Raw genomic sequence first — 26822 nt, forward strand, 5'->3', positions numbered from 1 at the left:
CTTGGAATCAGGGGATTTCAGAGCTGCTTTAGATGCTTTAGATAGCATCTAGTCTAAATCACTCATTTTATTTTTATTAATTAGTTAATTTTGTTTTAGTTTTCAACATTCACTGTTATAAGATTTTGAGTTCTAAATTTCCCCCTCCTGCCTCCCCCAGGATGGCATGCAATCTGATATAGGCTATACATGTATAATCATATTGAACGTATTTCCACATTAGTCATGTTGTAAAAGAAGAATCAGAACAAAAGGGGAAAACCATGTAACTCTCTCATTTTAAAAGGAAGGAAATTCTAGGTGTGGAAGGTGAAGTGACTTGACTTGCCCAAGCTCAGTTAGTGAGAAATGATAGGATTTAGCACAGGAAGGGCCCTTAGAGGTTCAACTCTGTAATTTTACATATAAGAAAATCTAGGCCCAGAGATTAAGAAGTTTACCTATAGTCACATCGTCAGTGGCAGAGCCAGGGAAACTCATGCCTTTTGCCTTGTGATTCAATTCAGGTTTCCTTCTATTTGAGGAAGATGGCATGGTTTCTCCTGGTTCTTTAACAAAACTTAAAAAAAAAAGTATACCATATGCTCAGAAGCAGCTGAGTTCAATGGCAGGCAACATGTGACAACTTTTTTTGGGATACAGCCATCATCCTCTACCTTAGGGCTCTGGTGCTTTTGAGATCAGCTCTCCCTGTCCTCTCTTCTGAGATATACTCATTCATAACTGGGATCTGTGGTCTTCTAACATGGAGAAAGGAAAGCATGGAGTTGTTTTCTGGTCTTAATTCATGATTTTTTATTACTTCGTTTAATTTATTACTTATAAATACACACTAATCCGTGTTCTCTTTCGTTATAGTCAGAGAATCCATTCCGGGCTCAGTTTTGCGCCCCTTCAGGGAAGAAGGTACACTGCACAGTTCTCTTAGGAAGGGCTCTATTCCTTTAAAGCCAAATCTTGGAAAGGAAAGGCCTGGACCATACCATTCCGTAGAAACAGGGAGGAGAAGAGTTTTGGGGCGTAGGGAAGATATAGACCGTGATCTCTCAGAGCTGGCCTCGAGGACTAGGCTGGGCTGAACTGGCGGGAGTTTGATCTCCGTGTGTCCTGAAAGTTGAGACTTGTCTGCTTTTACCTACCCTTCAGCAGGTCCCTACGTCTTCATCACCCCTCACCTCAAGCATTCCATCGTCCCATCCCAGGGAGGAAGTAGTTGCAAAATCATTCCAACTAAATCCCATCCTCTATCCCGATGAGCCGCATCTATCACGACAGCGCTCTCCGGAACAAGGCGGTGCACAGCACTCGGCTGCCCGGCTCTTGGGACCCGGCTGCGTACCAGCGGTAGGGCTCCCGTCTGGGCTCCGTCCTGCGCTTGGGGCTCCGGCAGTTGCTCTCCGGGATCTTTGCACCCGGAGTCTTTCCCTGGCCCGGAGACTGGGACGGGGCGGGGCCTCTGCTGCCCCTCTCTATCTCTTTGGCTTCGGCTCCTTTCCTCCCAGCTGAATGAGGGTGGGGAAGAAGGGGGCTTGGGAGGAGTGGTCAAGGTCATTGCATTGGGACAGAGGGTGCCTCAGCTTTGCTGTACTGCTTTCCTTCTTTGGAAAAAAATGACTTTTAATGGTTAAAGCGCCCAAGCAATGTTAAATCCATCCTGGCTAAAGACTGGACTCCCAAGCGTGCTGTAATCTACCTGGGTTAACTTAAGTGTGCGCAACATCTGGAGTTTGGGATGCCACTGCTCGAGTCCCGTGCATGTCCTTCCTTCCGACTGAGCCCTTCGAGGGCTCCGGTTCCCCCTAATATTCACATTTACACAATCCTTTAAGGTACAGAGGCTGTCCTCACCTCAGTCTGCTTCGGTGGAGTGGTGAGGTATCTCCAAGTTGCTAATGAGAAATTTGTCTCTTATTTTATTTTATTTTGGGGGGAGGCAATCGGGGTTAAGTGACTTGCCCAAGGTCACACTGCTAGTGAGAGTTGACCTCAGGTCCTCCTGATTCCAGGGCCAATGCTCTATCTACTTTGCCATCTAAGTGCCCCAAAACTGACTCTTGGAGGGCAGTGGAAGTCTGGAGACTCATGCCAAATATCTAAAGACCAAGTCCCAAATTCTTTCCTTTTCCAGTCTTAATACTGCCCCATAGTTCACAGTGCTCTCCCTTCAGACAATTTACTTTTTAATGGGACCATTCTTGTACCAGTAGAACCCTGAGGAGCGAAAAAGGATCGGTAAATGGGCCAGGGTCACATGGAACAGTGGCAAGGCTGCCATGGACAGTAACCTTATTTTGTTTCTATGTTTAGTATTCATTTTGAAAGCATTTATTAAGTGCCTACTGTGCCTAAGGTCTGAGGAACTCTGGCTTCCACAATAGAAAGCAGGCCAGAGTTGGAAAGCTCTGGGGTCAAGTCCTACAGCTTAATAACCACAGAACCAAGCTCAGTGTGTCCAAAACCAAATTCTTTATTTGCTTGCCAAAACCTACCCCTCTCCTGAACTTCTTCCCTATTAGTTGGAGGATTCCACTGGCTTCCCATTTTCCAGATTGGAAACCTAAGTCCAGGCTCTCATCTTCTCTCCCCTAGTCTTTTGTAATAGCCTCCTGATGGGTCTCCCTGTTTCACATCACATGCATATGTCTTTTTCCATAGAGTTACCAAATGATTTTCCTAAAGTATAGGTCTGACCATATTACTGCTCTACTCAATAAACCCCAGTGGCTCCCCATTGTTTCCTGTTTGGTATTTCTAAAGTTCTTTATAACCTGGCCTGCAAGCTGCACAGTACTCTTCTTCATGCTGGCTACAATCTTACCACACTGGCCTATTTTCTCTTCCTCAGAAAGGAAACTTATGGGCTCTCTTGTGCCTTTGAAGTGCCTGGAGTCCTCAGGAGAGCGAGCACCTTCACCTCTGCCTTAGACTCCCTGGCTCTGTCCAACCCCCTATGGCTACCTTCCATCCACACTGTGTATACCTGTCTGTCCCATTAGGGTGTAAGTACCTGGAGGGCAGAGACTGCTTTTCCTTTTTCTTTGTATCCTTTGGCTTCCACTGGGTGGCCAGTTTATTAAGGTTAAATGCTTGTTGATTGACTGATTGGCCTCTCATTGCCTCAGAAAATTACCTAAAACTAAATCAAATCACTACACTGGGCATCCAAGACAATAGGAAAAACAATTCCTGCCCTCAGAGCTTACATACTATTTAAGCTTAGCATTTTGCTAGCACCCATAGAATAACTATATTAGGAAAATTTATTAATTCATGATAAATTTGAGTTTTCTGATCTTCCCATGTGATTGCCCTTTAATAGTGGTAAGAGCTCTGGTGGCTCTAGTGATAATGTCTCTGGTATGATTTGAACACAGTTCTTCCAACTACACTACATTAAATTGCTCTTATTTTGACATTAAGTAGATTTCTAGCTTTTGGTCACTAACAGTTCAGGTTTTTTTTTAAAGCACTTGAAATTTAACTTGCATCACTTGTAGGCCTTTTTTTCCCCCCATGCAAGTCAAATTTAGCAAATTTGACCTTGTGTGAATTTTTTATGCAGAACAAGCCTTCCTTCCCCATTGTGTCCCCTTGTTGCTTCTAACTAGACTTTGTGAGAAAGAGGGGAGATTTATGGAAAGTTTGGCACCCCAGAGGGATTATTTAAAACTTAATGGAAACAAAATACCTCTGGCATCAAGATCCTGCAGTATCTGTTTTGGGTGATTCCTGTGCTTTGATCAAAGGGCACTAGTTCATAAGCACTGCAGTGGTATGAGCTCTAGTCAAACTGTTTTTGTTCTGCTTTGCATCACTATGGCACTGAGGAGGCTGATTTAAGTATTTTAAATAACAAAACAATCCAGCACTAGGTAACTCTCCCCTATAATCTGGGTCTGAATTATTTTTTGCTTTGACAGATGGGAAAGCCAAATTACAGAGAAGCAAAATAACTTGTGGTACATCTCTCATCAAGAATTAGGAGGGGAGCTCCAAAAAGGCACCTGACTCTCAGTCTAACACCCTATTAATTGCTTAATATTTCCCCAGTGCAGACCATACCTCCTCTGCCAACTTGTGCCAGCTTCCTGCTGGGATAGTGAATGTCCTGTTAATGGCTGCTAAGATACAAAGTACTGTAACAGTATTAACATTGTAGTCTTTTGATTTGCATGGAGTGCTGAGTTTGTGCAATTTGGTCCTACATGTTACATGGTTAAACTAGAGAACGTTTGTTTCTCAAGAAGTTTTAGTCTTAGAGAGGATGTAGACAACGTAGTCATTGACTAAACCGGGGCTTGATGAATTTGTCGTGGGTCTAGGAGCTAGCCCTGAAACTTGGGAGTGTATTAATTTTCATCTTTTAAGGAAAAAAAATTTAAAAAGTGGTGGTGATTGTGGAGAAAGGCAGCAAATCTTTGCCATAATCTGCTGCTTCTCAGCTTGAGAAGGCATAACATTAGGAGATAAAAGAAAAGCAAAGGCTTGTAGAGGTTATGACCAGGAAGGAAAAAGTCAGTTTAAGACAGAGGAAAGACATCAGGGTTAAGTGACTTGCCAGGGGTCATACAGCTAGTAAGTATCTGAGTCTGGATTTGAACTCAGGTCCTCCTGATTCTAGGGGGGGTGCCCTATCCTCTATGCCACCTAGCTGCCCCTGTGGAAGCTTTTAATGTACCTCGTTTGATGTGTGTTCCTAATGGAGTGTGTCATTACCCTTCCCCTGTGTACATGTAGACACCACAGTTGGGACAGATAATAGATGGAATAATAGCTATTGTTGAGGCTAGGCCACCTTCTACAAACTCAGTTGGGGGAGATTCACAGTATCTGATTAGATTATTTCCTGGGTAACTGGGAAAGAGCCCAAACCCTGGTGGCCAATAACCTCTCTGCTGTATATCTCTTTCCTCGGAGTATGGGACTTAGTGGAAACCCATGCTGGAGCTACTGTAGGTGAAGTCAGGGCTGAGCTCACATTACTCTGGGCATCCATCCAGCAGCACAGCCTTTTCATGTTACATCATTAGTATAATTTAAATATGCATGACTGAGAAGAAATGTAAGTGGAAAGAATGAAGTACAGTTCTGTAGTTTGAGGGAAACATTTTCCTCAAAATGCCAAGCACTGCTGTGGTGACCAGGCAAGCAAGATTGGTTGAGCCCTGGAACAAGCTTTTCTCTATCTTAAAAGCCTAAGAATTAGGGCTTTCTACCTTCTCCTCTGGAGCACTGAGGTGGCACAGTGGATAGAGCACTGGGAAGACTCATCTTCCCAAGTTCAAATCTGGCCTCAGACACTTATTTGCTGTGTGATCCTGGGCAAGTCACCTAACCCTATTTGCCTCAGTTTCCTCCTCTATAAAATGAGCTGGAAAAGGAAATGACAAACTACTTCAGTATCTTTGCCAAGAAAACCCCAAATGGGGGCATGAAAGTTGGACCTGACTAAACAATCAACAATAACCCTTTGCTCTACCACCATTCTGTCCCTTGTGTGTGTGTGTGTGTGTGTGTGTGTGTGTGTGTGTTCTACATGAAGATGATTCCCAGATCTTCATGAGCCCTCTTCCCTCTCCTCAGCTCTAGTCCCCATCACCAGCTGCCTGTTGGAGATGTACAAATGGACAAGTGGATAACTAGGCCTTGTCTACCTTTTTTTCGCTCCTTCCTTATGGTCTAATGGCATAATGCATATCAAATCTTTTTCAAGCTTTAAAGCAAAATACACATATCAGCTATTGATATCTTTTGCCTCTGAAATCCTTAGAAGAGTGAGCGCACTGGGTAAATAGAAGGGACGTTTTTCATTCTGTATAGTTTTTCTTTGGCCCTGGGTAACAAGGGTAGACGTGGATGACATAGGTCACAGCTCTGTGTCGGTATAGCTTGTAACTTAGAGTCTTCATCTTATGGCTCCTTCTTAAAGACTTACAGCTAGGCTGATCTCACCTTGTCCTCTTTTTACCAGGGGAAATGGTATCCTTCTGGAGGGAGAACTGGTTGACGTCTCTCGTCATAATATCTCAGATGCCAGTGGCAAAAAGGTGAGCATGTTGTACTCTTGAGCGGGGGGAGTCTGTGCAACATTAACTGGAAAAGCCTTCGGGAGATTCAGGCCATGTGGAGAGGGAGGCACATATGAGCACATAATATGCCACTTGGGGGCAGCAGCTGATTGGGCCAACATTTATATTGAGATATTTAGGGAAGGGGGAGTAAGCAGTTATTAAGCACCAACTGTATGTCAGGCATTGTGCTAAATGCTTTGCAAATATCATCTTATTTTACTCTCATAACAATCCTGTGAGGTAGGTGCTGTGACTATCCTCATTTTATAGTTGAGGAAGCTGAGGTAGATAGAAGTTAAGTTACCTGCCCAGGGTCACACGACTATCAAGTGTCTGAGACTGGATCTCAAATCATTTAAAAATCCATTTGAACTCAGCGCTTCCTGACTCCAGGTGCTATATATATGCATTCTCACACACGCACATATATGTGTGTATATATGTTTATGTGTATACATGTATGTATATAAAATGTGTCCAAGGCAGGATTTGAACCCAGGTGTTTCCAAAGCCAAGGCACAGCCAGATCAGACTTTTCTCATTCTTTATTATAAAGGACAGCTTTCTAGGAAAGGGTAATAGGAGAGATGCAGTTAGAAAGAGGTGATATAAAAACAAAAGATATCAATAAAAATGTGTTCCAAAAAAATAACACTTTGGGGCTGCTAGGTGGCACAGTAGATAGAGCTCCAGCCTTGTAGTCAGGAGGACCTGAGTTCAAAATTGGCCTCAGACACTTGACCTTAACTGTGTGATCCTGGGCAAGTCACATAACTCTGATTGCCTCGCCAAAAAAAAGTAAAAACAAACAAAAAAAATACACTTTGGGACCCTAGTAGTTGATAAGGAGCGAGCTGTCTCTGCATGGAGTAATTATATTATTACTTCTAGCAATATGAAGCCCCAGGGCATTATAAAGGAGATTCCAGGCCCAAATGAAGGATAGAACACCTTAAAGGGCCCACACAGAGCATGAGGCCCAGGACAGACATTCAGTTTGTCCCTTTTCATACTAACCTGTTTTCCCTACTTTACCTAACACAGAGAAATCTGTATTTTCCATGGAGACTTTTAAGCAATTGCAAGGGAGAAATAAAAGGAATACTATCATCACCAACACACACAAGAGGAGGGAAAAGTTCACAGCAAATCCCCAAAGGAACTAACAAGCATAGTAGATAAAAATTATAACTGATTCTCTCTCTGTATAATTATATATTATAATGTGATCATATATAATTATGGTATTATATGATATATAATGATGTGTTTATATATTATATACTATAAAATTTGATATATGTGTATGTATAAATACATACAAACACACACACACACACACACATATATACACACATTTATATACACAGACACACATATATGCCAATTTATCCTAGGGTATATAAGGTTACCTAAACTAAGTAACTTAAGTAACCATAAATATCTCAGTATAAATATTAAATTAAATACTTAATAAATGAAAATTAAATATAAATAAAGGTACTGGAAAGTAGATGATTCCTGGTTTATAAGTCATTTGGGATGTATCAGTAGGCCATTTTTTTGTGATACAGGCCAGGTATAACAGAGATTGCTTGGCTCTGATAGACTATTTGATGAGGCAATTGATTGAGAGCTTGTAAAGAGTTCATTTGAGACTGAATGGCTCAGTGTGGTTTTGAGGCTGTCATTCCTTCTGTGTTTGGCCTTGGGATTTCTTTTCTTTTGTTATCATTGTAATATGTAATATTTTAATTGGTTTGTGATAGGCTAGTGAGCCCACATACACCAAGTACTGGTCTGGGGGGCAAGTGATGTATGAAACTGAAGTCAGATCAGAGCAGTAACTAGGAATTTTGACACCTGAGGCAAGTTCATTTAAGCAGTAGTAGGGTTACCTCCACCTACAAAAAGGCATCAGAGTAGTACATCTTTACTATAGCTGCATAGATCTGTTGTCTGAGGACCGACAAAGTTCAGAGAAACTTATTTGCACCTTGATAGCAGGTTTCTTAGTTTTGGGGTCATACTAATCCTCAAAGACTATATAGCATGCTGCAGAAAGGTTATGATCAAAGTTGGTGGAAAAAGTAAATCACAGATCCTTTTGGCATTATAGTAAACATCCCTTCTAATAAGTCTGTCATCATTTCCTGTTATCCATTGACGGATGTAATTTTCTGTTGTCATGTCTCAGGGCCTTAGTGATGAACACATTAGTAATAAAAAAGAAGGGATCAGTGTTTGATAAAAGGAGACTCTGACCAGCCCTAAACTTGAAAGAGAATGGGCTTTCTCCTACCCATCTTTTTAATGAGCTTGTATTCTGATGATTTGCCAAAACTCCGTAAGGAGTTTCTCATTCTCTACTCTTTCACAGTGGGTGCTTAGTACTAGTCACTTCTCTGTTAAATTCCTCATACAGCAATGGGTTAAGATTCTTTATTTCAGACTCTTTACAAACATTGTAAGAAATAACTCTATGGCTACCTAATTTGATAATTTTTCAGTTTTCATTCACTTAAAAAGAAGTTTATTTATTGTCTGATATGTGTCAGGCTTACAGTTCAATAGCTCAAAGGACACAGAAATGACTAACGGGGAAGGCATCCTGTGATAGGTGCCTCCCAAGGTCTTCAGCTTGGGGCTAGCATCATTATGAGTGGCAGCTCCAGGGGTAGCACCTAGGTGTGCTAATTAGCTGTATGATACTAGGCAAATCAAGTCACCACTCTGGGCTTCAATTTCCTAATTTCTCAAATGAATGAAGATAGATTAGATAATATCTAAGGTCCTCCTATAAACTGCAGGGATGTTTATTGTCATTGATGAATCTGGTAAGCCCTTTTCTAGAAACCCACACATGTCATATATCTTTTTTCCTTGTGCTATTCCCTGTAACTGTAATAATGGTACTTTGGGTGTCAGCTGAGGGTATTACACATTAACCTTGCATTCTGTAATGTTTGACAATTTGCAAAGCTCTTTCCTCCCAACTGCACTTTGAGGTAGGTAGTATAAGTGTCATTACTTCCATTTTCTTTTTTTCTTTTTTTAAAATTTTAATTAATTTATTTTGATTTATCACTTCCATAAGCTTTTGAGTTTAAAAATTCCCCCCCCCTTCACCTACTCCCCAACACAGCAGGCAATCTGATATAGGCTATACATATACATTCCTATTAAACATATTTTTACATTAGTGGTGTTGTAAGTAAAAAATTGAATCAATAAGAGGAACTACCAGAAAGAGGAAACAAAACACAACAGAAGAAAAAAATTAGCAAATAGTATGCTTCGATCTGCATTCAAACTCCATAGTTCTTTCTTTAGATGTGGATAGCATTTTCCATTATGAGGCCTTTGGAGATGTCTTAGATCCTTGTACTGCTGAGAAGGATTAAGTCTATCAATATTAGTCTTCGTACAAGGTCGCTGTTACTGTATATAACATTCTCCTGGTTCTGCTCACTTCACTCAGCATCAGACCATACAAATCTTTTCAGGTTTTTCTGAAATCTGCCTGTTCATCATTTCTTATAGCACAATAGTATTCCGTTACATTCATATATCACATTCAGAGTTATGATTACTGCCTGTGTCTTTCTCTCTATCCTTCCCCCTCTCCCCTTGTGTATGCTTTTCTTTTTCCTTTTTCCTTTTCCCTCCTCGCTAGTGTTTTTCTTTTGACCACTGCCTCCCTCAGTCCCGTCTCCCTTCTGTTAGCCCTCTCCCTTTTCTTCCCCTTTACCCTTACTCCTTCTTCCCTCCCTTCTATCCTCCCTCCCTTTTCTTTCCTCTTTTCCCTCTATCTGCCTATGTGGCAAGTTAGATTTCTATACCTAACTGATTATGTTATTCCCTTCCTGAGCCAAATCTGATGAGAGTAAGGTTCAGACAATGCTAATCTCCCTCCCTTCCTTCCCCCTGCTGTAACAGGTTTTTATGCCTTTTCCTGTAATGTAATTTACCCTTGTCTGTCTCCTCCTTTCCTTTTTTCTCAGTACATTTTCTTAGTTAGATCAGATTAATCCACCTACTTAGATCCATTTAACCCACTTGATTAGATTTTTTTTATCATTACATCTAAGTCACTTTATACCCACTCCCTTTATGTATACCCCTTTAACATGGAGTAGTAACAATACAGTTCTCAAGAGTTACAAGTGTCATCTTCCCTCGTAGGAATGTAAACAGTTTTCCCTTATTAATAACATGTTGTTTCTTTCTGTCCCGTTTACCTTTTTATGTCTTTCTTGAGTCTCTTGTATTTGAAGATCAAATTTTCTTTTGAGCTTTGATCTTTTTATCAGGAAGGTTTGGAAGTCCCCTATTTCATTGAATATCTACCTCCTCCCCTGAAAGATCATGCTCATTTTCTCTGGGTAGTTGATCCTTGGTTGTAATACAAGCTCCTTTGCCTTATGGAATATCATATTCCACTCCCTGTGGTCTTTTAATGTCTGCAAGGTCCTGTGTAATCCTGACTGTGATTCCATGATATTTAAATTGTGTCTTTCTGGCTGCTTGCAGTATTTTCTCTTTGACATGGTAATTTTTTTTAACTTTCTGAAAAATAGATGTCCCATTCCACGCCTCCAGTCTATTACCTGGTACAGTGGGTAGAGCACTGAGCCTGGAGTCAAGAAGACCTGAGTTCAAATGTGGCCTCAGACACTAAATAGCTGTGTGACCCTGGGCAAGTTACTTAACCTCATTCATCTGTAAAATAGGGTTAATAATAGCAGCTATCTCAGCTATTTAATCCTGTTGTGCGGATTGCATATGATAGTAATTGTAAAGCACTTAGCACAGTGCCTGGCAAGTAGTAAGCGCTATATAAATATTAGCTATTGTTATTAAGAGAACACAAGCATGCTTCATCATCAGTTTTCTGGAGTCATGATTGGTCGTGGCTTTAATCAGTTGTTTTCCTTTACATTGTTCTAGTCATTGTCAAAATTGTTCTTCTGATTCTGTTCTCTTTACCCTGTATCAGTTCATAAGAATTTTCAGGTTTTCTGTGAATCTGTCTCTTTCATGGTGCAATAATATTCTATTACATTTGTATGCCATCATTTTCCCAGCCATTCCCCAATAGACAAGCATCCATTTTGTTTCCAATTCTGTGTTCCAACAACAATAAAAAAGTTGCTTTTCTTTGCGTGAAATTTTTTTTGCATTACTCTCCTCTCTGTTTCTGTGCTGGTATTCAGTATTCTAGTGTGGCTAGGCAGCAAATAAAACTTCAGGAGGCAGCCCTAGGAGAAGGTGTGTGAAAGTAATGGGATCTTGGGGTGGGGGGTGGCATCCTGGGCCAGGCAAGGGAGTGAGACCTGTTGATAGCAGGTATTCCACAGGTGGGAGGAAACAGTCCCTCTTCCTGTATCACCATTTGGGGCATTGCCCTGGTCACCCCAGCTTAGTTCCAGCTCTGGTTCATATACAGTCTAACCCTGCTTATCAGAATTATATCAGCAGGAGAATCAGAGTTTATAGGGTCAGAGTTCCAGAGCCACGATGGACTGTTTCCTCCTGGCTCTGATCATTAGAATTGGGTACTAGGTGTGGCATGTAACACTGAGCGGGCAGTTGTAATAGACTGATTGGACAGAGAGAAGGCAGAAAATGTTGATGGGGCAAGCCAATCCCCAGAAGCAGGTAGGACAAAGAAGGGAAGCCTGTTTTACTTTTTCTCTGCTTAACTCTAGGAGCGTTACTATGTGCTGTACATCAGACCCAGTCGCATCCATCACCGCAAATTCGACTCTGAGGGGAATGAGATAGAACCAAACTTCAGCAACACCAGGAAAGTGAACACAGGCTTCCTCATGTCCTCGTATAGTAGGTATCTCTTGCACAATTCCAGGCTGTCTAAGCATCCACATTTCTTCTGCCTTATTCTCTGTAGCTCTCTTTCCCTTCACACACCCCCTTCCCCCAGGCTTTCCTTATCATTATCCCTTCTGCCAGCCGTGTCTTTCTTTTCCCTTGCTTCTAGATTTCTTCACACCTTGGAAGTTTCATTTTAGCATCAAATCAGTCTTGAAAAACTGGGGCTTAGTGGATAGAGCTTCGGGCCTCTAGTCAGGAAGATTCATCTTTGTCAGTTCAATTCTAACCTCAGACACTTACTAGCTGTGTGGCCTTGGGCAAGTCACTTAACCTTGTTTGTCTCAGTTTCCTCAACTATAAAATGAATTGGAGAAAGAAATGGCTAATTGCTCCATTATCTTTTCCAAGAAGACCCAAATCGAGTCTTGAAAAGTCAGACACACCATCTGAAAGCTTTTGCAGCCTAAGATATAACTTGGTTGGGGGGCCCTGCAGGGTTGGGGGCATATTGGTTAACCTGCCAATCTTATCCTCCAAGTCCGAATTGATAAATAAGAGAAGCATTGATAGATGGGTGCAGAGAGGAGAAAATACTGACTACCTATCCTCTTTTTCTATTCTAGACACTATCAAACAGACTGGCTGATTCTGTAATATAGCCCTTTATCCATGTTGGCCGGGGAAAAATGAGTTCCATTTAGAGAAAAGTCTTCAGTCAGTACTCTTCACAGGGGAAAAGAAGGGAGACACAAAATTAAGTGGGAGAAACACATTTGTTTTTTCCTTTCCACATTCTTCTCAAAATATGAGGCATTAGGGGACAGCTAGGTGGCACAGTGGATAGAGCACTGACCCTGGAGTCAGGAGGACTTGAGTTAAAATCCAGCCTCAGACACTTGACAATTACTAGCTGTGTGACCCTGGGCTAGTCACTTAACCCCATTGCCTAGCCCCCCCCACCAAAAAAAAAAATATATATGAGGCATTGTAGTGGATAAATAACAAGCCTCAGAGTCATGTCGTCAGGACTTGGGTTCAAGTCTCTCTCAAACATAGACTGGTTGTGTGTAACCCTGAGGCAATCATTTCACCTCTAAGAGGCCCAAGCAACTGTCAAAGATCATATGAGTTCCAGAACCAATGCTGACCTGCAGTGGGTGTGAAAAGTTTTCTAGGAATCTTATACAGTGATGAAATCACAGATCTCTCCCTTAGAATGTTTATGTGAGTGTGTGTGTGTGTGTGTGTGTGTGTGTGTAAGTGTATGAGTTATTTGAGGAAGGAGAAATACAGTTGTAAGGGTAGGGGGTGATTATATTAATCCAATTAATATGGGCAGCTAGGTGGCACCATAGTGCACAGAGTGCCAGCCCTGAAGTCAGGAAGAGTCATCTTCCTGAGTTTAAATCTGGCCTCAGACTTTTAGCAGCTGTGTGACTCTGGGCTTGTCATTTAACTCTGTTTGCCCCAGTTTCCTCATCTGTAAAATGAGCTGAAGAAGGAAATGGCAAACCACTGAAGTATCTTTGCTAAGAAAACCCCAAATGGGGTGAAGAAGAGTCAGATAGGACTCAACAACAACAAAAGAAATCTCAGGCAGTCTAACTGAATCAATTAAAAGTGTTAACTTTTAATTGCCTAATCAGTTTGAGAGGAATAAAGTGCTTTGATCATTGGATTAAAATTAGATGATGCCACACAGGAAATAATTGTGACTGGCTGAGAGAATCAGAAACACCTCAAGGTCTATGAATAAAAGAGCAAGCTGATTCAGTCAGGTGGCGGACCAGTCTAATTTGTGAAGGGGTTCCAGCCAAGCCCCTCAGAGACAATCACTTAAGAGGAGGAGGATTCATCTCCTTTTGCTGCCCCTTACCACTTCTCTTCCCTCAGGATTATCTAGAGCTTTCATCTCTGAGGCAGGGATAACCTGCCAATACAAGAGACATCTAATGTGATGTTAGACATGATGGAGTCTGACAGTATGACAACTGGTCTGCTTATTTTCTTCTCACCTTTTTTGCTATCCTTGCTCCTCTACAAAGATGAAGCTGAATGGGGTAGGTCATCCAATCAATCTTTAGTTCTCCTGACCCTGATCTCCCATGGGATTTGCATAGATGAGAAAAATATAGACCGATTTAGATTAATTTTACTGTCTAACAGATATAAGAATAGGGGAATAGGGAGTGTGGCTCATTGGATTAGCCATAGGTTTGGGTAGCAAGAAACTAGGCTTCATTCCAGAGTTAGTCCCTGACTCATGGAGTATCCTAGTAATAATAGCAATAATGATGGTGACCTACTATGTGCCAGGCACTGTGCTAAGTGCTTTACAATTATCATCTCATTTGCTCATTTACCACTCTGTAAAGGCTAAGGTATAGTCACAATCCTATATTAGGGTTAAAGTTTACTAATAAATGTAAATAACAAATGGAGAGAGATGTCAAGGTTGCTTTGAAAAGAAGATAAAAATGAAACATGTCCCTGCCCTACCAATCCAACTTTACAATGTTTCTAAGTATTTTTAGCTTCCACTGTCAGCTTTAGTGAGGCTGGCCTTTCACAGACACATCATGCTAATTCCTGTTTCCATGATTTTCATTCATATTATCTGTCCTTGCCTTGGATACCATTCTCGCTCCCATTCCCCTAGTGAAATGTTGTCTATCCTTCATGGCCTACATCCAGTCCTGTCTCATCCAGGAAACCTTTCCTGACTACTCCAGGTCTTCCTTGATGTCACCTTTGTCTAAACTACGGCAGGCATAATGTGCAACAGACAGTTTAGCACTTACTTAGACTTTTGATGGCTCTGTGAGCTCGTCAGTATGATTACTCCCCGCCATTGTGCAGATTGTGACCCAACCCCATCATCTTATCCTGTGGGATTCTTGCCCATGTCTTTCTGTAAATTTTCCATGGAGGACCTACCCAATGCACTGGAGATCCTCCTCTGACTCTTTAGCCACGTCAGAGTTATGAGTATAGCACATACGCCCTCTCTTATCCCTCACTTTTTCTATGTGACTAAACCATCTCTTTTACTACTTCCCAGAGAATACATTTATGCTACTCTTCACTTGAAAGTCATCATTGATACTATTCTGCAGCCTACGAGACATCTATCCACTGGCCTTTAGGATAGGTGAAAAAAAAATTAATTGATAAACTTTGTTTTAATCCGAAAGACAAATAAACCAAAAACAAAGTATGCCCCATCAAAAATTCAGCTGAAGAGCACAAGGGAGGGATTGTGACTTTAAGTGGTGTAAATTACCGTTTGCTTTTGTAATGACCATTTGTTAAAAGAGAAAAATGCTTGTGCCCTTTAACTCATACAAAGTACTACAACACTGAGCATTGTTGTAGCCTGAATTCTGTTGCTGTTTGAGTTCGTCTTCATTTACGTAGTTGTAGTCTGTATGAAGTGTCCTTTGCATCTACTTTCTGCATCATTTCATAGAAATGTTCCCACATTTCTCTGAATTCTTCATATTTGTCATTCCAAGAATACTCCATTTCATCCATATGCCACAATTTATTCATTTACTCTCTAGGCACTGGGTGCCCGGTTTGTCCCCAACTTTTTGCTCTTATGAATAGGGCTTCTTTGGAAACTTGTATAAAGATAATGTCTTTTCTTGTTGTCATTTGACCTCCCTGGAGTAGAAACATCTTAATGAATAACTGGGTTGAAAGACAGGAATAGTTGTGTAATTTTTATTATGTGATTTCATATTGCTTTTGGAAATAGACCAATTCATGCCTCCACTGTCAGTGAATTAGCATGCCTGTTTTTCCATAGCCCTGTCAGTCTTGAATATTTCAGCCTTTGCCAGTTTGATGGGCTTAAGGGTCACCTGCAGTTTTAGACTCTTCTGAGATTATGGTATGCCATGATTCACTGCCATTTTGACATCATCGTCATCATCATCACTAACATTTATACAGCACCTACTGTGTACTAGACACTGTGCTAAGTAAGCACTTTACAAATATCTCATTTGATCCTCACAACAACCTTGGGAGGTAGGTGCTGTCATTATCCCCACTTTGCAAGTGAGGAAAGTGAGGCAAACAGAGGTTAAGTGACTTACCCAGGGTCATGTTGGTAAATATACATAGCTAGGAAGTGTCTGAGGTTGCATTTGAACTCGGGTTTTCTTGACTCCAGTCCTGTTACTCTATCCATTAGATCATCTATATATATATATATATATATATATCTCATCATCATCATCATCTGCCCCATCACCAGAAGAATTATGATGTTGACTAGATGGATGGGCTTTTGTGTCAGTGAGGCATTTGGAATAATTGAAAGTACGATATAATTTCCCAAATTCATTCCAGCCTGATGTTCTCCTCCTCCTGTTCAGTGGTGGGCCCAGCTCATTGTCTGACTGTGGTGCTTGTCCAGGATGCACGTACCCATGGGACTGGGGGCCCAACAGTGTGCTACCAGTCCAACTGAAAGTCGTATATCTGGACAATCTGTATTTTTCCTCTACTTTATTTCTGGTAGAAATGGATAAGCTACACTGGGGTTTTTTTAAGCAGATATGGTCCTCATTTAGAAAATTTAGGTTTTGTTGCAGATGAACACAATATTTTATACAAAAAGGAGCATCTGAAGAACTTTGCCCCAAATAGTGGCTTTATCTTTTAGCTTCCTTTATGACAATAATAACTGACCTTTATATAGTGCTTGAAAACTTATAAAGTATGTTACATATATTATGTTACGTGATCTTCACAAAATCCCTCCAACTTACTATGGATCTTAATACTCCCATTTTGTAGATGAGGAAACGAAGGTTTGCCCACACTAACACAGCTAGTTAGTGTTAGAAGCAGGATTTGAACTCGTATTTTCCTGACTTCGTATAGTGCTCTTTCCAGTACACCATGAGGACTATCTAATTCCATGACTTTGGCTAATACTTTTATTGGGCATATGTCTGTCTTATGTCTCACTTCATGGTGATCCTCAGCAGATCACTGAAAGTTCTGTCATAGAATCTGTGTGATATTAACACATGTGGAAGACACTTCCTTTCAAGAGAGCGTTTGAGGCTCTATTTTGTTCTACTCATTCAAATGGTTTTTTTGGTAACAAAAAATGGACAGAGTAGGCGTATTCCCTATACCTTTCAGTATGACTTTGAACATGTGTATGCATTGGAAAGTCATCTGTAAAAACTTACCTATTTCCTTCTCATGTTTTCATGAGGAATGCTATCAGTATTTGTGTAGGTGCTTCTGAAAGCCTTTTTTCTTTTTTAGTGAGGCAATCAGGGTTAAGTGTCTTGCCCAGGTTCACACAGCTAGTAAGTGTCTGAGGTCAGATTTGAACTCCAGGTCCTCCTGACTCCAAGGCCAGAGCTCTATCCACTGCACCACCTAGCTGACCCTATCTGAAAGCTTTCATAAAGCCCATATGGGTCAGGAGACATGGATTTCTTTCTAGTCACCTTTTTATTGGGTCATAGAACTAAATGTGATCTTTTCAAACTCTTTTGGAATCGTTCCTTCTTTAGAATATCTTGACAATTGATCCCTGACTTTTTAAAATTGTGCCCCGTCCAGCATGGATTTCTTTTGTATGTATTTAATTGGGTCCAGTTCTTGTGGATTTTACTCATGGACTGAACCAGATAGTCACTGAGGTCCCTTCCAGCTTTCAATGTATTGATTTTGAGGTTTCACCTTCTTAAGGGAGCTGTTATATATGTATGTATGTGTGTATACATATGTATGTATATGTGCATGTATACATATGTATAAATAGGTATATGTATATCTATCTATAGTTATCTATCGATATTTCTACCAACATTACTGCTGCTGCTACTACTGTTACTATTATAGTAGTTTCCTTTTGTTTTATTGGGGGGTGTGTGTAGACATATATACATTTGTCTTTTATATTAGGTATATGTATACATACACACACACACACGCACACAAACACACACACACATCCCACCCCACCTCTCCACAGAGTTTCATTGGTTCACATGTTAGTAGTTTTATTTCACTAGATTATAAGCTTCTTGAGGGCAGAGACTGTATCATATACTGTTTCCACAGCCCCGTTGTCTTTAGCATAACAATGGGTACATAATTGGTATTCAGTGAGCACTTGTGGGGGGACTAGAACGTGGTGTCTTCCCTACTTCATCCGCTTAAATATTTACCTTGCCTACATTTTCTTTCCATTTTCACTCTAGTCAAACCTGGATTAGTGTGCCAGCGGCTTTGCTGGCCCTCCTAGACCCCAGTATCTTCCCTCTCCAATATATACTGCTTGCTGCTGCTCCTATTACTGTTACCACTGTTATTCAGTCATTTTTCATTCTTGTTCTACTCTTTGTGACCCATTTGGGTTTTTCTTAGATACTGGAATGTTTTGCCATTTCTTTCTCCAGCTCATTTTACAGATGAGGAAACTGTGGCAAACAGGAGTTATATAGTTAGTGTCTGAGACTGGATTTGAACTCAGGAAGATGAGTCTTCCTGATTTTAGGCCTGACAGTCTATCTACTGTGTCACCGAGCTGCTGCCTCCTCCTCCTCACATTTATATAACACTTTAAGGTCTGCAAAGTACTTTATAAATATTATTTCATTTGATCCTTACAACATCCTTGGGAAGTGGGTGCTATTATTATCCCCATTATACAGATGAGAACACTAAGGTAGACAGAAATTAAGTGCCTTGCCAGGTCACACAGCTAGGAAGTATCTGAGGCTGGGTTGGATCTTCCTGACTCCAAATCAGTTTCTCTAACCATTATACCCTACTCCTGCATGCTATTGGGGTCCAGCTGCCTCATAAAAATACATTCAATATCAGAGTAGGTCTTTTCTCCTTAAGTGCTGAGAGTTTCTGATAAAACAGACAAGATGTAATCCCTGGAATTTGAGGGTCTTAAGATCCTAACAATAAGAAGAAACTGTCAGATTGCTCCTGGAAAGACTTCCGAACAGAAAGCAGGATCAGGCTAGATCATTAGGTGAGCAGGAAGGGCTTCTGTTTGCTCCTGGATTCCACAGGCTTCTTGTTCTTGCTTTGCCTGGGAGTTCCAGGTTGATAACAGAATCTTGTTTGGTCTGGGGGTCAGAGGTGGAAGCCAAAGGTGACACGGACAGACTCTCGCCCACGGCATTGAAGGAGCTCGTGGAAAAGCCAGAGCTGCTTGCGATGACGGGAAGCCACACTCCGGACCAGACACTGGCATTCTGGATTCCAGAGACTGAGATGGAGAAGATTGAGCTAGAGCTGGGTGCAGAAATTCGTCTAAAAACCCAGGGCGATAGTCCTTTCATAAGTGAGTGGTAATTTCCTTTCTCAAAGACCCCTTGGCTTACCAGTTTTCTCACTGCTCATCTTCCCCCACATCTTGGTTATGTGAATGGAGGGGCTCTGATGGGCCTCACCTCTTTGGCAACCCCATCCTGCCTCAGTACTCACAGAAGCCCAGCAGATCTTTTTCTGTGGACATTTCATGGGACATTTTAAGTTTTATGACAAATCCTTTGAGAGCCCTTAGTCCCCAGTGGGTTCTCACAAGCTCTTTTGGGTGATATGTGTCATGATATTATGGGATTTTTGTCATGGATCTAAGAACTACCATCTAGTACCCAAGTTGGTATCTACGTGATGAACATATCCATGGTAGTAAGTTGTGGGCTTGGGGGCTTGCACAACCCTATTTTGATTGACTTTTTGAGAATGGAACCAGCTGTCATGAATAGAAAAGAATCTTTTTTTCCTCCCTGTTGATAGTATTTATTCTAACCCTTTCTTTTTTTAGGCTCCTTAGCAAAACTTGAGGCTGGAACAGTGACCAAGTGTAATTTTGCTGGTGATGGACAGACAGGTGCATCGTGGACTGACAATATCATGGCGCAGAAATCCTCAGAAGGAGCAGCGTCAGAGGTTCGAGGCCAAGGGGATGGGGCGGAGGATGATGAATGGGTAAGTTGGGAATGCTTCTTGACCCCTTGTGGTGAGTTTTAAAGTTGAGGGTGAGAGATGGGGGTGGAGACAAGGAAGAGTGTTGTGCATTTAAATCCCAGCTTTGTTAGTTCTTCTGTGCAGTTTTGGAGAGAGTTAGCAACTGACAGAATCCAAATTGAATTTAACAAACATTGATTTATTAGTCATATTATAACGTACAAAGCACCTCTAATTTCTTCAAGGTATAGTGAGGTTGGTGAATAGGGACTTTCCTAATTTTTAGTTTGAACTGTGGTTATAGCATACAGTGGAATTAACCACTTTGTGGTGATCCATCTCTAGGAGAGGCAGTATTGAGGAGTGAATAGAGGGAAGTCCTTGGATTCAGAATGACTTGGGCTCAGGCTTTGTGACCCCTGGACAAGTCCCTTAACTCCTTAGTACCCTGACCAATTCTTTTGGGCTACAAGGTTCAGAACAGTAGTTGATCTTTAATGGTGGAGAGACTTTCCTCATTGTTTAAAAACACCACACACACACACACACACACACACACACACAGGCTTGCTACTATATGAAACTCATTGAATAATGTGATGAACGACACTGCATCAGCTTTGTTTTTTGTTTTTTGTTTTTTGTGTGAGGCAATTGGGGTTACGTGACTTGCCCAGAGTCACACAGCTAGGAAGTATTATGTGTCTGAGGCCAGATTTGAACTCAGGTCCTCCTGACTCCAGGACTGGTGCTCTATCCACTAGGCCACCTAGCTGCCCCTCCTTTTTTTTTTTAAAGGCAATTGGGGTTAAGTGACTTGCCCAGGGTCACACAGCTAGTAAGTGCATTAGCTTTTTATAAAGCAAACCCAAATGGTTAACCTTAATCATCAGGTGCTACCCTAAGCCGCCTGATTTGTCCTCTTTTCTCCCTCTCCTCTCCCTACCTCCACTCCCCAGCTTACCCAAAGCTGCAGAGTTGGAAGTGGGTCTGCAAAGTTTTCAGCCTTAAGTGTTTCAACAAAAATAATTCCTTAATCCTGAAAACGGTTTTTGTTGCATGTAGTTTAATCAGTCAGTCAGTCAGCAAGCATTTATGAGGCACCAACTGAAAGTCAGGCAATCTGCTAGGTGCTGGGATTTATATGAGTATCAATAGTAAAAAAAATTTTTTTTGACCAAAATATTTCACAGAACCACAAATGCTCGGATTTGGAAGGGACGTGAGAGATTATTCTTTAACTCTCAACTAAAATCCCACCTCCTACACGGAGTCTTTCCCAACCCTCCTTAATTCTAGTGCCTTCCCTCTGTTAATTAACTGCTATTTATCCTGTATGTAGCTTGCTTTGATATATTTGTTTGCATGTTGTTTTCCCCATTCTATTATAAACTCCTTTTTGTATCTCTAGTGCTTAGCACAGTGCCTGGCACATAATTGGTGCTTAATAAATGTTTATTGAATTGAATTGAATCTTGTTGACTTCAGGGTGGTAACATTGGATATGTTACAGTTTTTCTATTGGGCTTTTTGGACAGTCTTGAATATGGTTTGTCCTTGCCTCCTGAAGCAGATTCTGTCATCAGCTGATCCAGAGGCACCATTGGGACATCAGTGGAAAGACAGGAAGAAGTTCATGAGGTCCCTTTGTGGAAGGGGAGAAAGCAGATAGAGACTAAGGCTGTAAAGCTCTGCTTCTCCCCTCTAACTGATTCCTTCTTGAGGATTTAGGTGGAAGACTCTCTTCTTTCTATTCCAGTTTCTAGGGTTCTCAATTAGATACCTGGTTTTATATAAACCCCATGGGGCATTACCGAGTTTCCTCAGCTAATCAGAAAACAGTTCTGTGCAACCCTAGTTGATCAACTTTGAAAGCACCATAACATTTCCCAGATTCAATCCAGTCTCATCTCCTACTACCACTAAATTCTTTATAAATTCTAAGATCCTCGTCTTAATGAAGTATTTTGGTATATATGTGAATATACATATTATACATTAGAGGTAACTAGGTAGTGTATTAGGTAGAGTGTTGGGTTCAGTGTTAGGAAAGCCTGAGTTTAAATCATCCCTTAGAAACTTAGTCCCTGTGTGACTCTGAACAAATCATTTTACCTCTCAGCCTTAATTTCTTCATCTGGAAAATAAAAATAATTAAAAAAAACCAACTAGCTGCTCAAGGAATTTTTTTTCTTTCTTTAGTCTGAAGCTTATGATTATTTGTTTTTGACGTGTTCTCACCTGGCTAAGGTAGTAGGACATTTTATCATTTATTTTAAATGGGGTATGATAATTTTATTTACTTATTCAGTCAACCTCCCACCAACTCCTTCCATCTTTCTTTGAATTCCTCATATTCATTGAAATGACCAATTTTAATTGGTCTGCAGGACATATTCACAGACTTTTCTTTTTTTATGTGTATTTTTCACTGATGATTTGAGTTTATATTTTTAAAAAATTCTCAATTGAGTATTTAAAGAAAAGTAACCACAACAGTGGGTTATTTTTCCAGGCAGATGAATCACAAAATTATTATTTATTTTCGTAATGGCAGTCAGGTTAGATGGTATTTGCTGTATTTTGTCCTAATGAATTGGTTTAGAAGAGGAAGCCCTGGAGTCAGTTAGCTCTGAGTCCAGGGCTTGCTTCTGAGGCATAATGGCTATGTGACCTTGGGCAAGTCATTTCTCACCTTTCTAAGGTAGTATGTTATAATTGATAGAGGCAGTTTCCATACTGAGAATTTACCAGCTGATAAAACTATTAAAAAGTAAGCAAGTTACAGATTTTAAAAAGGTGAGAACCACTGGGCCACTTCCTAGGGCCAGATGTTCCACGGCATGAATGGATAAACAAGCATTTCTTAGGCGATTACTATGTGCAAAGCATTTTTCTAATATAGAAAAGCAAGACAGTGTCTGTTCTCATGAAGCCCCCATTCTAATAGGAGAAGACAGTATATCTAGGAGATTTCAGCTTCAAGTCTGATGGATAGGCATGGTGGGCCTTAGGGAGCAGCAGCAGGGTAGATTGGTAATGCCGTGCCCTTTGGTGGAGAGAACTTTTTCTTCTGGGTTTTTGGCAACCACGGTTGCTGAGTAGGCAGGGAATGCAGTCACCTACAGAGATGGTTTTTAGGTTGCATCTCCTCCAGGGTTATTCCCTTGGACGATGACTGTTGAGGGTTGGCTAGAACCAAAGCCAGTGGGGTGTGGGTGGCTGTGGTATCCTGGGGTTCTTGGGTTTCCCTGCCCAATGGAGGAAATTGGTCAACACTTGGTGGCTGCAGGGGTCAGGCTGAAAGCAGGGCCAGTGACCTTGGGAAAGGGATGCTCCAATTCCTGGAGTTCTTGGACTTCTCCCCCTGGGCCTGAGGGGGAGGTGGTGGGTGAGATTGTGGCAATAGTTTGATCCACCTAATACTCCGCTTGTCCCAAGACTCTTGAATAATTCTCATCAATGACTTCTGAGTCTTTTTGCTGATCTTCTGAGATGATGGGCTGCAGTCTAATCCTTGACCAGTCTGAGCATTTCAGATAATGCTCTGTTAATAACTGTCCTATTTTTTTTTTTAATGTTTCTCTAGGATGACTGAGAGTAGCAGGAAGTGGAGCATCTCTCTGGTGGCTGCTATCAGCATGAAACTTCTTTTGAATCCCTTCACCCTAATTTCATCTTTGATGCTTCTTACGGAACAGTGGCAGTAGGAGGGGAAGATGTCATCACATCATTTTAGCAGGTGGTTGGAATACGCTTCAGGCTGGCCCACCTCTGCTAAAATCCTGTTGAGGTTGGGCAAGTGCATTCATTGTGGCTCAAGGCCCGTTCTTCTTAGAGTTTCCCCAAGTTTAGTTCTTGTCCAGGGAATGGTCACCATTTCCTCCTTCAGGTGGCCTAAGAGTCATCTTGGGGAATGACCAGATACCTCCAAGATGAATTAGAATTATTTTTAACTACACTTGGAGGAAACAAAAGTGATTCACTCAGCTGAGACACAGTGGCTCATGGGGACAAGTTGGTGAATTCCCTATTGGTCATTTTGGCTTTAACTTCCTGCATGAGTCCCTGAAAAACTGAAATTGGATATCAGTTCCTCTCTCCTTCCTCTGTGTTCCTCTTCTCTATGGCCTTGCAGAGATTCATATACTGTCTCCCACAGCCCCATACCCCTCTTACCTCTATTGTCAATGCAGCCGTATTTCCATTTATACTGTAGCTTTCATCCCCAATTTTACCTTATCCCTCCGGTAATTGTCCCCTCCCAGAAGCTGGCAATTTTAATCTCCATCTTCTGATTCCAAGATGCCTTGAATTTGGCCAGGACTAATTTGGTGAGTGATAGGGAAGAGCCAAAGGGGTGCAGTTATCCACCTCTGCTGATGTATCTAATTGTTCCATAGCTCTAGAACTAACCCTACCAGTCTACAATGTTTTGGGTTTTTTTTGTAAAATTTATGCCTCTTTTATACCACAAGCTAATTTTATCAATGGTTTTTGTTAATTAGTAAATTTGGGGGTAAGAGAACACAAAACAATTCACTGATTTAAGTGTGTGATTCTTAGTTCGAGTCAGTTTGAGTCAACAAGCATTTATTAAGTGCTTGCTGTGTGCCAGTAACTGTACTAGTCTTCCTTAGTTTCAGGATTCTGTTCATTGAAAGTGATTTCTAAGTGTTGGTGTTGCTGACTAGCCAGTTAATATGCTACGAAAAACAGAATCTGAACTACTCTTCCTGAAAAAGGAGCAGGGCCCAGGTGGGGCATTGGGCATCTCCATAACTTAACCTCTATCCAGAACATGCTGAGAGTATCAGTCAGCACACATTTATTAAATATCTACTCTGTGCCAGGTATTACACTAGGTAGAGAGATACAAACATAAACTTTGGGATTGGAAGTGACTCTATTGCCCTTCCCTAGACTGGACTGGACATGAAGTTGGGTAGTAACTGGCCCTTTGCTTCACAGCTCAGTTCTGGCAGTCAATAAGCATTTATTAAGCACCTACTACATGCCAGGCACTATGTTACGAGCTAGGGTTACTAAGAAAGACAAGTCCTGAAGGAAAAGAAAGTTCTGAAAAATGATGTAGTTGTCTGAAGATTTCCTGCTCAGTATTAGATGGGCAAGTAGAAAATATCCAATAGCCCAGGATGGAACCCCATTTTTCCACATTCCAGGATCCTTGAAATAGTGCCACTGATGGATTAAACTCTTTTATATGATTTTCTTCCAAAGGGGAAGGCAATAAGCATTATAAAGCTCCTGCTATATGCCAGACATTGTGCTAAGCATTTTACAATTATTATCGCCTTTGATCCTCCCAGCAACTCTGCAAGGTTGGTGCTGTTAATATCCTCATTTAACAGTTGAAAGAACTGAGGCAAACAGAGATTAAGTGACTTGGCCATTATCACACAGCTAGTAAATGTCTGAGGCTGGATTTGAGCTTAGGTCTTCTTCCTGATTCCAGGACCACTCTGGGCCCTATCCACTACCTAAAAGGCACGTTTCATCACGTGTATTTAAATTTTTTTATTTTGTTTTTTATTGATGGGGGACGGATACCTGTTGTTTTTATGTCACCTTACCTCCTGAATATATCCCTTCCAGAGAACTATCCTTTGTAACAAAGGTCAGGAAAGAAAACAGAAGTAAACAAACAAAAGCAAGTTTTCTGTGTCCCACAGTATATGCAGTATTTCATACCAAAAGCAAGAAGATGCATTTTCTCAATTCTTATGAAACTTGTGCACAATAGATGAAAAAAATTATAAAAACCATTACGGTTAGGGTTAGAAACTATCTTCACATTATGGAAGTTACATATTCCCACCTGTCTTTGAGGAGGCTTGATTCTGGGGATTATGGCTTTGAGTATAAATAAACTCTGTGTCATACTGAGGCTCTGACTTTAATGTCAAGTCAGCCTAGTCTGGTAGAATTGAGCATGCATGAAGATCAGAGGGCCATAGACCTGTCAACCCTCTCCTTTTACAGATGAGGGAACTGAGGCCCAGAGAGCTTAACTGATTTGTCTGAGGTCATACAGCTAGCTATTAGTTGAGGTGACATTTGAACATAGGTCTTATGTACTCTTAAGTCCAGTGCTGTATATATAACCACCCTGGTTTTGTTACTGATTAAACAATAAGTCATTTCACTGCCTGCTATACTTACAAGATTATTTTGTGGATAAACTTATGGGAGCAAATAATACATAATAGCATTTATGTAATATTTACTATGTGCCAGGTACTCTATAGTTATTATCTTGTGTTATCCTCACAACAATCCTGGATGGTGCTATTATGGTCCCCATTTTATGGCTAAGGAAACTGAGGTAAGTAGAGGTTAAGTGATTTTTCCCAGGATCATATAACTAGTGAGTATTGGAGGCTGGCTTTGAACTCAAATCCTCTTGACTCCCACCCCAGCTCTGGGTCTACTCCAATGAAGACAGGATATGTTATTTATGCCTCATAATGATGATGATGATGATGATAGCTAACATTTATATAGCACCTACTGTTTGCCAGATACCATGCTGAGCACAAGTGGATCCTTACAACAACCCTGTGAGGTAGGTGCTATTATTATCCCCATTTTACAGATAAAGAACCTGGGGCAAACAGAGATGAAGTCACTTGCCTGGAGTCATACAGCTAGTGAGGGTCTGAGGCTAGATTTGAACTCAGCTCCCCCTGACTCCAGGCCCTGCACAAAGCCAGGGTCTATTATTTATTTCTCATGTCCAACCATCTAGTTTATTTGGAGCAGGGCAGGGATATGGGTCTTTGAACACTGGACTAGGAAGAAAAATGCCCCCAGACGCTGGGCATCAGTGTGGGGGCGCCCTATTTATTTGGTGTTGTAAAGGTCAGTGATAGGTTCCCAGGGATTACAAAAAAGCTGGTGGGAAAATTGAGTCCCAGCCAGGGAGAA

At 41.1% G+C, this 26822-nt stretch overlaps 1 protein-coding gene across 1 annotated transcript; it reads left to right on the forward strand.

The window, feature by feature from the left end:
- Positions 1 to 1186: 1186 nt before the first annotated feature.
- ARPIN (actin related protein 2/3 complex inhibitor) lies at positions 1187 to 26046 on the forward strand. The gene is made up of 6 exons (XM_020965202.2): positions 1187 to 1344; positions 5972 to 6047; positions 11783 to 11915; positions 19039 to 19245; positions 19732 to 19895; positions 23464 to 26046. The coding sequence occupies exons 1-6, from the start codon at positions 1253 to 1255 to the stop codon at positions 23470 to 23472; spliced, it is 681 nt and encodes a 226-aa protein (XP_020820861.1). The 5' UTR covers positions 1187 to 1252; the 3' UTR covers positions 23473 to 26046.
- Positions 26047 to 26822: the final 776 nt, after the last annotated feature.

This window comes from Phascolarctos cinereus, unplaced genomic scaffold (genome assembly GCF_003287225.1).
Source record: "Phascolarctos cinereus isolate Bilbo 61053 unplaced genomic scaffold, phaCin_HiC Scaffold_3;HRSCAF=262, whole genome shotgun sequence".
Classification (NCBI taxonomy): domain Eukaryota; kingdom Metazoa; phylum Chordata; class Mammalia; order Diprotodontia; family Phascolarctidae; genus Phascolarctos; species Phascolarctos cinereus.

Excerpts from the sequence above, each read along its gene's own strand:
- ARPIN (XM_020965202.2), top strand. The coding sequence starts at position 1,253 with ATGAGCCGCATCTATCACGACAGCGCTCTCCGGAACAAGGCGGTGCAC. Across the intron at positions 1,345-5,971 it reads GACCCGGCTGCGTACCAGCG|GGGAAATGGTATCCTTCTGG; the intron begins GTAGGGCTCCCG and ends TCTTTTTACCAG. Across the intron at positions 6,048-11,782 it reads CAGATGCCAGTGGCAAAAAG|GAGCGTTACTATGTGCTGTA; the intron begins GTGAGCATGTTG and ends GCTTAACTCTAG.